Source organism: Nomascus leucogenys, chromosome 12, assembly GCF_006542625.1.
Source record: "Nomascus leucogenys isolate Asia chromosome 12, Asia_NLE_v1, whole genome shotgun sequence".
NCBI classification, from domain to species: domain Eukaryota; kingdom Metazoa; phylum Chordata; class Mammalia; order Primates; family Hylobatidae; genus Nomascus; species Nomascus leucogenys.
The window spans coordinates 15504535-15517711 of NC_044392.1; the positions used below are offsets into that span (position 1 = coordinate 15504535).

The following is a 13177-nucleotide window of genomic DNA, read 5'->3' on the forward strand; positions in this document are numbered from 1 at the left end:
ATTATCTATGATGTATGTAGCTCTTACGTGGTTGCCTCTTTACATTATTTCTAATAATTCACAACAACACTGACAAATGGATATCATGATCCTCCTCTTATGGATGAAGAGACAGGTTCCAAGGGCATATGCCATACCTTTCTTAGTTGCAGAGCCAGTTCTCAAGTCTACATCTGCCTTGCATCAGAGTTACTGGTATGAAAGTTATTGATCATCAATTGCTTGGCATCAAAGGTACTGATCTTCCCACCATACACCATAGTGCCCCTTCCCTAATGATATGTCGTGTTAGAAAACACTTGGTGAATGCTTTGGATTGTATGTAGGGTGTCATTAAGTTGGTCCATGAATTGGCTTGGAGGAAGGGCTGGTCTGTGAACTGCCTAAAATTATACGTAGACATATATCCATAGTTTTTACCTTTCCTACAGAAATCCATGTCCCCCTCCCAAAAGTTAAGATCCACCACATGGGAATATTAATAATTTTTGTACTTCTGGAAATGGTTCTAAAAGGTGAGACAAAGATAATACTGCCCATTTGGCTCCAGTTCGAGGTAAGAAAGCCCAGCTCTGTCACAGGATATGTGTTTCTCCCTTTCCTTTTGGAAATGAACAAATCCTCTCATTATATTTGTAAATAACAAAAGCTTTATGTATAGTCATTTACATAATGACTGAGGGGGAAGGTCACCAGATTCTGTGTTGGGGGGAGGGGAGGAGGTATCCAGAATCTAGCAAACATGTAGAGTTATTTTTTTTCTGTGTATGAAAAAGTTTTAGCTTGTGTATGACCCCTCTTTAGCAATGGATTTTAAGCTTTTTTTTTTTTTTAAGGTGGTGGAACATTTATGGCAAACACGCTTTTATATTGACTCTCAAAAAATAAAACAGGCCTAAGTGGAGCATCTCGGGTAGACACAGGGGCAGGGCTCACTCCTGCCTCCCCTCACCCCTCCCATCCTCTGGATGCATAAAGCCTGAACCCTGCAGCCTTTGCTTCTTCAGGCCAAATATTGCAGTCCTTAAGGCAGATTCTTAATTACTTTGGGCCCACCATGTGTTACTCCTTGCTTTCAAAAGGTATAAGGCATCCATAAAAATAGAAATCAAAGCAGATTTTTTTTTTTCCCTTAGAAATCGCAGGGGAGTGAGAGAGGCTTTAGTCAGACACATTGAGAGAAAAAGAAATTTTTTTATTTAGCTAAATTAAAATGGCTGTGTTACTTATATGAAATATGCAGAGCTCAAATCAAGTCATGGAAACCCTGAATTCTCCCTAAACAGAACCAAAATTGCTTATACATTACCAAAATAGCTTCACTAAAACAAAGTAGATTTAAATTTCTTAATATGAGAAAACAACAAGGTAGGTTAGGTTCGTATAACAAACAATACACGCTCTATAAAGTCTCAGGAATACCCAAATGTGTTCTGGTTTGGATATGAAAGAGGGACCACTTCTAGCTGGTGTTGGTAAGCAAGCCAATGAGGTGTGCAGCAAACAAAACCTGTCACTAAAAACAACTCAACAGGCCATTATGAGTATGAGCCCATCACAGCCAAAATCCTCAACTGTGACCGGCAGGGCCAGCAAGGGGGGGTGTTGAAGGGGTTACGAACAGCAACCATAAAGAAAGGAATCTCCAACAGAAGAGACAATGGCCAGCAGTAGGTGAAGGGAACCCACTCTTCAGCTCTGTTGCATCATACACATTCCTGAGGGTCAGGCACCTCTCTGCCTTTTAGATGACACCACAGTCATCTCGAAGTCAGGTTTTCTCTTCTTTTGGTTCTTCTTTTTATATGCTACCTTTTTGCCTCTCTGATTTATGGGGAGGCTCTTTTAGTAAACATTATACAAGATAGTACAAGGCAAAAGAAAACAAGGACCAAGAAGCAGTGCTTTGAGTAACTTAGGAAAGCAGCAGTAGGAGCTGCCAGACTGAAAAGGTAAAAGGATTTAAAACCAAAACCAAAACCAAACTCACCATCCAATCTTCCTCTCAGAGATGAGATATGGCTGGTGAGGCTTGACTACAGCTAAATACAAGTTACAGGCTCAGTAAGTTAAGACAACATACTAATAAAAGTCCCAAATTCACACTAAATAATAGGCTTATGGGATGCTTAAGCCAGTGAGTCTGCTCAACTCAGAAGAAAGGAGTTCAAGATACCCTACTTTTGCCTGGAAGATATGGTACTTTCTCAGGCAGGATGACAAAAATATTCATAGATCTGAGAATGAAGTATAAACACCTCTGTCAAACTTGGTAGGGGGACAGGATGGTATTATATACTGGCTCAGGGGTGATACTAGTCAGACAAGCACAAGGTAGGAAGAACAGAAGATAAACCAAAAAACAAAATGGATTTCTCCACGTATAGCTATCTGATGCAAGGGAAAAGTACACACAACAAAGAGTTAAGGTGTCTTCAAAGTATCTGCCTATGAATAAGAATTTGAAACTAAAAAGGACAAGCTACATTACCCTCAAGTATATTTCATATAAATCAGTTCTCAAAAAAATACCTTCCAGGTACAGACATACTATTTATGGTACAGTATGTACAAATATAGCAGTATAATTCAATTTATTGCTAGAATTTTATTTGGTTGTTAGAAAATCTGTAAGGGTGTATATATATTTAAAAAAGGTGTGGGTTGAGAGTGGATGGAAGGCAGCCAGAAGGGTGAGAGTTATTTTCAAGTTACCTAAAGTGCCAGGCTAATTTGTTTTAACCTTTCCAAGAAAGTGAAACTGAGCATAAGCTATAATGAGATAAGGGGACACATTCACGGGAAAAGACTTCATCTTGCTTTAACTAAATTTTAATACTTCTAGAAAAAAAATTTAAGGTTAGTCAATACCAAGCTAAACATCATGTAAAGAAAAAAAAACAGCCCTTAAATGTTTAAGGGTACCGGACTGTATCCGTGGCTGGAGGGCAACCTGAACAAAGTTAGAAAGGAAATGATCTCCACTAAAGAAGTCTGTGGCATGAAAGCTTTCTCTACTTTCTCCCTGACTGGGCCTATACCAAAGTTAAGTTTTTGTAGTTTTTTTTTCCTTTCGAGTTGTTGCCCAAAGACTGCTTCTAAGAACAACATAGCAATTCTAGACTCAACATACAGGAGACATGGAGGTATTATTCCTTTCAATCTAGGGATCTTTCATGCCAGGTCCGCAGAAGCATTTAAAGGAAGTATTGTACTTGCTTGTATTAGATTTGAAAAACTTGCTACCACCATGTGAAGGCCCCAGCTCCAGGCCTGCCCTGCTATACTTTGACATCCTTTGGATAGAAAGCCTCTAGCTACTTCTGAGCTGGTAACTGTAAGGAAACTGAGTATTATTTCACATGTTTCATCTCACAACCTTTTTGGCTTTAGCCATCCCCCAGGGAAACATATTAGGCTCTTGGTTAGCCTCTAGGTAAAATCTCAAGGGGTATGGTTTTCTGGGTCAAAATTAGAAGCACAGCTCTCTTCTAAAGCTCTGGGTGGTCGGTGTGAGAGAGTGGTTGGGGGAATTTAGCCCTGCCATTCAGAATGGAGATGGTACTGGTGGTGGGAGCCAGCTACGGCTTTAAGACAGACTTAAGTGGGTGGGTGGGGAAGGCAATCTAGCTCACTCAGCAGGGAAAATGGAGCTCCCCAATGGATAACTTTTTATGCTCATAAACCCTGAAATAGTACTAAAAATGAGAAAAATCCCCAAGACTTATCTGATTCCCAGGTTGGGATTAGCTGAGGGAACAGGAACAAAGAACCAGAATCCTACTTCCATGACCCATGCCTGGAGTCAGTACTGTCTCCAGTGTCTACTCCCTGAAATCGGTTCCTCCAGCTACCAGGACAAACCCCCTGGCAGCGCCTGGGCCTTTGAGGGATGCCTTATGGAGACATGGATGCAGTTTCAGCTGCCACCCACACCAGATCAACAATTTTTAATAAGTCATTTGTTCACATCCTGTTCAAAACCATTCTTCCTACTTTCCACACAATATGCACAATACTTTCTTTCATTTAAATATTTACAAACAGAAAAGGCCTATCTTTTAAAGAAAAGACATTTTCTGAGTCTCTATAAAGTGCAGCTAATTTAAGGCAAATTTAAGTGAAATATAAAAGGTGGCTTATTCTCTCTCTATATACATTTCCCAGCTTTAAAAGATAAGGTCTCCTCCCCTCAAAAAAAGGAAAGAGAAAAAAAGAGGGCTTTATTTTTTTTTCTGGCAACTTTAAAATGTAAGATCTTACTGGTTTTAGGAAATCATAGATTTCTGAACATCATAAGTAAAATGGTCTTCTTCTTTAAAAAAATAACTTTTATATAGCTTCTTCAAACGAGTTAAAAGGTGGCAAAGTATCTGCTACAGTAGTTTGGAGGACTAGAGGACCGATGGGTAAGTAAGGGTTGTTTTGTTGTTAGGTAAACAGATATTAGGCAGTCCATTTCTAAAATATGCCTGATGAGGCTAGATACCTAAAGCTACCCTTAGCTCCAGGAATGAGTATCTTCCATCTCCATCGGAATCAAATGCTCTCAAGCTCTCTGGTTCTGGCATAGCAGAACCTAGGGAGGTCCAGATTTCTTGGTAGGTCAGCTTCCCATCCACGTCCTGGCCAGTCTTGTGGAATAAATCCTGAAGATCTGTCAAAAATGAATTACAAAAAATGTATATGTCTAAACATACAGCTAAATTTAGTTAAAAGTAGTCTCAACTGAATTTAAAACACTAAAAGAAAAGCTACTCCGCAAATTTTGTTTCCAAATGGTAAAGTTTAGGATTTCACTACATCAGGAAGACTAATTTTTGATCCCTTAAGATAAAAAAAAAAAAAAAAGGCTGGGTGCAGTGGCTTATGCCTATAATCCCAAAACTCTGGGAGGCTGAGGCAGGAGGATTGCTTGAGGCCAAGAAGTTGAGACCAGCCTAGGCAACACAGTGAGACACTGCCAAAGTAAAAGCAGTGACAGATAATCGCAGGAGAATGAATGGTCTCATCTTCTCTCTGTCCAGCATCTTCCCTTTAGATTTTCCTGCATTTATTCTTATGTTGAAGGGGTGAAAAGGAATGCAGAGGCCTAATGAGTTATGTGATAGGAGCTAGCTCATAAAACAGACTGTGGCATATTGTGAGATTTCTTGTTGGATGGCTGAGTGGAGACTGGAGGAATGACTTGGAAGCCCATAAAACAATCCCAAACACTCATAGCTTTCTCAGTTTTGACAGGAAATCCAAAGCTCAAAGAGGAAAGTAACTTGCCTACGGTCATGTAACTCTTAAGTGGAACAGAATACAAATTTCTTTTTTTTTTTTTTTGAAGCTAAAGTCTCGCTCTGTCGCCCAGGCTGGAGTGCAGTGGCGTGATCTTGGTTCACTGCAACCTCTGCCTCCCGGGTTCAAGCGATTCTTGTGCTTTAGCCTCCTGAGTAGCTGGGATTACAGGCGCTCGCCACCACGCCCAGCTAATTTTTTTGTATGTTTAGTAGAGATGGGGTTTACCATGTTGGCCAGGCTGGTCTTGAACTCCTGACCTCAGGTGATTCGCCCAACTCGGCCTCCCAGAGTGCTGGGATTACAGGCATGAACCAACACGCCTGGCTTTTTTTTTTTTTTTTTTTTTTGGTGGAGTCTCACTCTGTCACCCAGGCTGGAGTGCAGTGGTGTGATCTTGGCTCACTGCAACCTCTGCCTCCTAGGTTCAAGCTATTCTCCTGCCTCAGACTCCTTAGTAGCTGGGATAACAGGTGTGCACCACCAGGCCTGGCTAATTTTTGTATTTTTAGTAGAGATGGGGTTTCACCATGTTGGCCAGGTCTCTAACTCCTGGCCTCAGATGATCTGCCCACCTCAGCCTCCCCAAAGTGCTAGGCCACCACACCTGGCCTAGAATACAAATTTCTTATTACCTAGTCCAGTGCTCTTTCTACTATGTGACACTTGTCTCTCTGGATCCAGAAATTAAGCAGCTCAAGAACCAGTGACTCAAAAGTGTAATGAGATACCATGTCATAATCACTAGGATGGCGATAATAAAAAACGACAGGCCTTACCAAGCGTTAGGGAGGATGTGGAGAAAGTGGATTGAACCCTCAGACATTGCTGATGGGAATGTAACATGGTACAGCCACTCTGGAAAAGTGTAGGAGTTCCTCAAAAAGTTAGGACTATCATATGACCCATTAATTCCATTCCTAGGTATATACTCAAGGAAAATGAAAACATATGTTTACATAAAAACTTGCACATGAATGTTCATGGCAGCGTTATTCTTAATAGCCCAAAAGTGAGAACAATCGAAATGTCCATCAACGGATGAACAGACCAAACTGTGTTAGGTCAACAGAATGGAATATTATTCAGCCATAAAAAGGAGTGAAGTACTGGTATATGCTCCAACATGAATAGACCATAAAAACATTATGCTAAGTGAAAGAATCATATCGAAAGAAAAAGCACACACAAGGCCACATACTGTATGATTCTATTTATGTGAAACACCCCAAATAGGCAAATCCATAGAGATAGTGGTTAAGAGACTAGTGGTTGCTGGAGACTGGCAGGAGAGGGGACTGGGAGTGACTGTTTAATGGGTACAGAGATTCTGTGCGGGGTGATGAAAATGTTCTGGAATTAGATAGTGGTGATGGTTGCATGACCTTGTGAATATACTAAAAAACACTAGATTAAATGCATTTTAAAAAGGTGAATGTTATGGTATGTGAATTGTATTTCAATAAAAAAGAAGAACCAGAGGAATTACCTCTCCAAAGTGCAGGCTGTCTACTTTTTAAAAATCAGTAGAAAGGAAAAGAGCAATATTACCAGTTGATCTGCATCTTTTTTTATTTCAATGGCAATATTGAGCCAAAATGATTAGAGAATGTCTATCAATAGTTTCTTCTGATATTTTCTCAAGGGCCTCATCATAAACACTTAGTCAGTTATGTACATAACTTTTTTTTTTTTTTTTTTTTGAGACAGGGTCTCACTCTGTCACCCAGGCTAGAGTGCAGTGGCATGATCACAGCTCATTGTAGCCTCAAACTTTCAGGCTCGGGCTATTCTCCTGAGTAGCTGGGATTACAGCGTGTGCGCTACCACGCCTGGCTAATTTTTGTATTTTTTGTAGAGATGGGATTTCACTGTGTTGCCCAGGCTGGTCTCGAACTCCTGAGCTCCAGCCATCTGCCCACCTTGGCCTCCCAAAATGCTGGGATTACAGGCATGAGCCACTGCACCTGGCCGTATATACATAACATTTAAAAAATACTTGTGTCTCCATAATCAAATAGAAGATTTAATCTCTAATACCAAAGAAGGTCAATGAGCTTTATGTTTCTTTAAAAATCTTCCCAAATTCCTTTAATTTCATCATTTATTCCACACCATACCTAGGTAAAATAGGCCTCTTGATGTTTGGTATTCAGGAAGAATAAAAATAGCTTGAAGGGAGAGAAAACAGTTGCAGTGCAAGGTCCAGTCCATCAAGGAGCTCCTATAAACAAGCTTCTGAATAGGGCCCTGCTCTCACTCCTACAATAGGTGCAGCAATGCAGCTAATAAAATGTCAAAAGCTCTCTGAAAGGCAGGAAAGCAGTGGGACACTTGTTCCCAATGCCTTACACCAAGTGGCTGGCTGAAGAATCCTGTTTTTCTTTTTTTTTTTTTGAGACGGAGTCTCGCTCTGTCGCCCAGGCTGGAGTGCAGTGGCGCGGTCTCGGCTCACTGCAAGCTCCGTCTCCCGGGTTCACGCCATTCTCCTGCCTCAGCCTCTCTGAGTAGCTGGGACTGCAGGCGCCCGCCACCACGCCCGGCTAATTTTTTTTTTTCGTATTTTTAGTAGAGACGGGGTTTCACCGTGGTCTCGATCTCCTGACCTCGTGATCCGCCCGCCTCGGCCTCCCAAAGTGCTGGGATTACAAGCGTGAGCCACCGCGCCCGGCCTTTTCTTTTTTTTTGTGGCATGAGTTTATACAACATGCTACACTACGCACTTGGTAGCAGTATTCAAATAAAAATATGATTGCTGCCTCAGGTCATTCCAAAAGTGTAGTCGTCCAAAAGTATTTAAGGCCTATGCTGAGGACTGAAGCACGAATGTTAAGACTGCTATTCCTTAATCTGACCTAATAGCTTCCCCCCATTCATTCTCATCAAATATTGATGTAACAATGGAAAGTGGCAGGAAGCTTGTGTTCCCATTAAACACAACACTTTCCCTCCTCCCCAGAGAACAGAAAAAAAAAGTCAGGAACAGGGAAGAAAAGCAATCACATTTAAATGGTGATATAAAAATTTAAGTCTTCTATGCTTTAAGCATTTAATTGCAATGTGTAGGTAACTCATTCATTTATTTAACAAATATTCAGGAGTACCAGGTACTGTGCTAGGGGGCTGGGAGTAAACAAGACGTAGTCTTTACCCATAGGAAGTTATATTTTGTATCTCCCCAGGAAATTCCAACAGAGTGACATGTACTAAACAGGGGCAAACAAAATTTAAGAGCACACAGGAGGAGCCTAATCCAGTCATGGGAGGTAAAGAAATGTTCCTGGTAGAATGGTATCTAGGCTAAAGAGAAGAGCCAGAGGAAGGTGGGGTGGACAGAAGCAAGTGATTTGCCAGGCAGCCAGCTAATACAAAATCAGGAGGCACTAAACATCACCATGAGGGATAAAACATGCACTGCTGGAAGCAATGCAAACACATTTTTCTGTGAATCATATCCTTTGTACTAATATTTTGCTGATTTTCAGTAAAAGGGCCCTTCATTTTTGGAGGGCCCTGACAAACAGGGTCAACTTTTACTTTATTTTACTAATCTCGTGGTATTGTATTTGCTTTTATGCCTTCTCCATTACACTGTAATATCCTTGAAGAAAGAAAATGAGACCATATCTTATACTGTATTCTTATTGCTTAGCACTAGGTTTAATGAGGCACTCAGTGAATGAAGACCCTAAAAAACATTAACAGAAAGACAATATAGTACACTGGTTAAAAGTGCAAGCTTTGGCCAGGTGAGTTGGTTTGTGCTTGTAATCCCAGCACTTCAGTAGGCGGATCACTTGAGGTCAGGAGTTCAAGACCAGCCTGGCCAACATGGTGAAACCCTATCTTTACTAAAAATACAAAAAATTAGCCGGGCATGGTGGCACACACCTGTCGTCCCAGCTACTTGGGAGGCTGAGGCATGAGAATTCCTTAACCCTGGGAGGCAGAGGTTGCAGTGAGCCCAGATTGTGCCACTGCACTCCAGCCTCGGGGTCTAAAAAAAAAGTACAAGCTTTGGCATCAGACTGTCTTGGTTTGCATTCTGTTTCAACCAATTATTTGCTGTGTGGACTTAGGCAGTTTCCCTATCAGTAAAATGGGTATAATACATAAATACTTATGTTCATGGGATGGTTATCAGGATTATACGACATAATGCATATCAAGTAACTGGCACTTGATATCTGCTCAATAAATGTTAGATCATATATATTTTTGACAAGTGAAAATAAACATTAAAAAGTTATTACTTTGAACATTCCCATTACTACCCCGTGGTATAAAAATTTACCTTCAGTGCTAGAAACTCCTGGTAGGGAGATAGGTCTTAGTTGGGCAGCTTTCTCAACTGGGTCTCCAAGAAACTGTGAAAATTTTGGCAATGCTGATGGCTTTGATGTAAAACTCTCTACTTGCTCTGTAACAAATACATATGGTTTTATTTAGTATTATTGAATTTAACACCAAATTAAACTAGCATCGAAGGTCATCTTTTAGGAAAATTGGATATACAATTAATTTAGAGAAATATTTGAAGATTAAGTAGCATAGGGACGATGTGAAGTTAAAGGCTTGGATTGAGACATATTTGCGGGCAAGGGAACACCAACCAGTATTACATTACATTAAGGTTTGCAGCAGCAGTCCCATTAGAAGATCTTACAGTACAAGTTAGCATTAAACATGTTTAGATGGTAAAAGCTTAAGCTATCAAGTGACAAGAACATAGTGGCTAGATATCAAAGATCTTGACATCCTGGGAGATGTGCTTTAAACCCAGTCTAGGGGTATGGCCACCCGCTAAGCTGGTGCTAAGAGTGCAACCATAAGATGATGTAGCACAATGTTAGGACAAGGCATCCCACCACAGTTCTGTCTCCTACCTAAAGGAGAATTCAAGAGAGCTTGCACTGCTTTTCTAAAATAGAAAAATACTTGTGTGGGGAAAGGGTCAAAGCTAACACAGTCCAGTGCCTTGGTTATGTCCTCACAGGGTCTAAATCAGTGGAGGCTAATGTATCTGCTAATATTGATTAGACAGGTCCATACCTAAAGCCAAAGACCCTCCCAACCCAAAGATCCCATCATTATTTTTGTTAACGATTTTCAGAAGGACGAATATTTATTTTTAAATACATGTTATGCACTTACAGAAAGGAAAAGACTCCCATAAACAACTTTTAGGGCTGGTTTAATATACGCTATGACAGTAACATTTTTGCCTATAATTGGATGCAGACAGCATGGAGAATTCTATTTCCAGCTAAACATTACCGATTCTTCCCTTAATAGACTAGAGTACAAATCATGTACAAAATGGGCCTTTTCTAAATGAAAGCAAAGTGTATCAGCTTCATCTCGGTGCGTTCAGGCATCACTCGCTTGGTGCGATCAGTACTGCTGGGACACCTTCCCTGCTCCCCATGTGGGAGGCAAGCTGCTCAAGCCTCCATGAAATATTAAGAAGCCGGCTCTGCTCTCACCTTCATTGGCGGTCTCTGGAGGCCTGTTGCTCTCAGGTTTGTTTGTAAGAGCACTGATCAGCTGGAGTTTCTCTCTTAGCTTGGATACCTGAGAATTTGAACTATCTTCTCTCTGCCCAAAATAAAGATTACAGAAGGTTTAAGGTGGTAGTAAGACTTCATCTAATTGTCCACTGTATTCCCAGAGCCTGTTTAGCATGTAGTGTTTGACCCTCAGTAGGTTCCCTATAAAGACAATAAAAGAATGAATCAACATATACTGGTGATGTCTTTGGTCCTCAGCACTGATAAGTATCTTGCTGGATTTGAGACTATTAAGGGAACATTATGCTACAGATGATCTGATTCACTGTGAATATTTGGCTGATGGGGAAAGGAATGCATGTGTCAGCAGTAAAGGAAATGTACCCTTGCTCAGGTGCCTATGCGGCACCCATTTCCTAAATGAGCAGGATCTTGTTTTCTAGGAGCTATTTCACACTAACTAAATAACTTTCCGAAATATCTTGCTTCACCTTGTGACTAGACCACTTTAGGCAGAATTTCATGCTCTTACCACCTTACAAAAAGAAGGAACTGAACAAAAACAAACGACAAGTTTTCCCCTGATCTTTCCTCTGTTTCTCCCTGGTGATGAGTCAACTGGTGGCAGAAACTGTTAGGACATAAAGAAGGAGCTGTAATATTTCTAATTCAAAGTCTTGCTTGATCTTTTAAAAAAGTTTTTCCCCCATACCTTGCCTCATTCCCAGGAGTATCAAGAGTGGCATATACAAATATATTTAATTATAAAAAGAGAGACATCTGGTTTCTATGAGGCTCGTTTCTAACTGCTTAGATGAGTGTGAAAGGTCTTGATCCTATGTTTAATTAGAACACCAACTTATTACACATTTATTCTATTAATTATTATGATTTACTTTTCTTGTATAAGTAATTATTATGTATTTACTTATCTTGCTGCTATCTTATTTCTACTCTAATAGTTACTGTATAGTAGTTCACTCAGTTTATTTAGGGAGCTAAAATATGAACATATGTAGTGAAAACTAGGTACTAAATGTTTGAAGAACTAATGGTAAGGAGAAATTGTATCTGGTTAGGATGTTTGGATGAGGTAGGACAAAGGAACTGATACCCTGGGATGACAGTTAAAAACAAAAAAGGCCTGAAAGTAAAGCCAAGATGAAATTTATGTACACGTGTGTACTAGTGTGTTCTGACATTTATTGTTAAAATGTGAACTGTGGCTGAAATTGCTACTACTTTCTAATAGAAACCACCTATTAGTTTTTTTGTGCTCAAAGTTTACATCTGGCTCTTCAGTTTTTCTGTCTTCTCTAGGTGAGGTTTAAAAAAAATCTGCAGAAGCAGTTAGAAAACTCAGCAAAAGCTTAGCTTATGATGCATTAAAACCTTAATATATTGTGACTTTATCTAGATAATATAAAACTATTAAGGAAATAAAAATAAAGATGGAAAGCATTACATCAAAAGCTGCCTTTACTGTGTGGTTCCAGTTCAAGTTCATTTTCTCTGAACCTCAGATCTTCCAACTTCTCAAACATAATATGCATTTGAGATGGTAATTTAGTCACTTGGTCATAATATTCCTGGCTTTTCCTTTATCTTAGCCCAGAGTTTAACATTCTAATCAGAGAATACTGTAATCACACTTTCTTTTCTGGAATATCAAAGCATATCATAGATTGCTTGTCTTGACAGTATGTCTGGGAAGAACAAAAAAGGGGAAGGTACAAGGTGAAGGGAACTGGCTGAGGTTTAAATGGACTATGAATACATTGAGATTGCAATATAAAAATAGGAAATAAATTTTAGATTAGACACCATTTTTAGATTATCTATGCCTCTGTCCCCCATCATTAGTACAAATAACTTACTGTCTTAGCATAAAAGTCATTTCCTTAGGGAAGCCTTCTTGATCTTATCATATCCTGTATTTGTCCTTTATAATACTTATCATACTCATGATTCATGACCTGTTCAATTATGTGTTAACGATTTTCTGACTGACAGGACTTCGAGCTCCACCAGAATAGGGGTCACATGTCTGCCTTGCTCACTATGGTCCCCCCAGCTCCTATTAAAGTGTTTGGCACAGAGTAGGTGCCTAAAAAAGTATTCATTTATTCACTAATATACTAATTTACTAATTGCTTTGTTTTGAAGTTTCAGCACATGAGAACAAAAGTACGCCCTTTGAAAAAGTAGCAGTAGATCAAAAGCACAGAGATGCTGCTGCATTTACTTTTACTTCAGGGTAAGCCTCCCATTATTTACCTTTATGCTTTGGATTTTTACTGTATCTGTTCTGTTGGTGACTTGATCAAAAGACTCTCTTTTCAGAGTGGCAGATCTATCACCCATCTTAAAGGGCAAAACAA

The 13177-nt window shown here is 39.9% G+C and overlaps 1 protein-coding gene across 2 annotated transcripts in view; it reads right to left on the reverse strand.

The window, feature by feature from the left end:
• Window positions 1-1174: 1174 nt before the first annotated feature.
• EFCAB14 (EF-hand calcium binding domain 14) overlaps window positions 1175-13177 on the reverse strand; it is a 44112-nt gene continuing 32109 nt past the window's right edge. For both annotated transcript variants that reach the window (XM_030823857.1, XM_003259016.4), the window contains 4 exons: window positions 13074-13160; window positions 10773-10884; window positions 9581-9706; window positions 1175-4657 (listed from right to left, as the gene is read on the reverse strand). In XM_030823857.1, coding sequence (XP_030679717.1) covers window positions 4482-4657; window positions 9581-9706; window positions 10773-10884; window positions 13074-13160 — 501 coding nt within the window. In that variant the 3' untranslated portion in view covers window positions 1175-4481. The remainder of the gene's footprint in view (window positions 4658-9580; window positions 9707-10772; window positions 10885-13073; window positions 13161-13177) is intronic.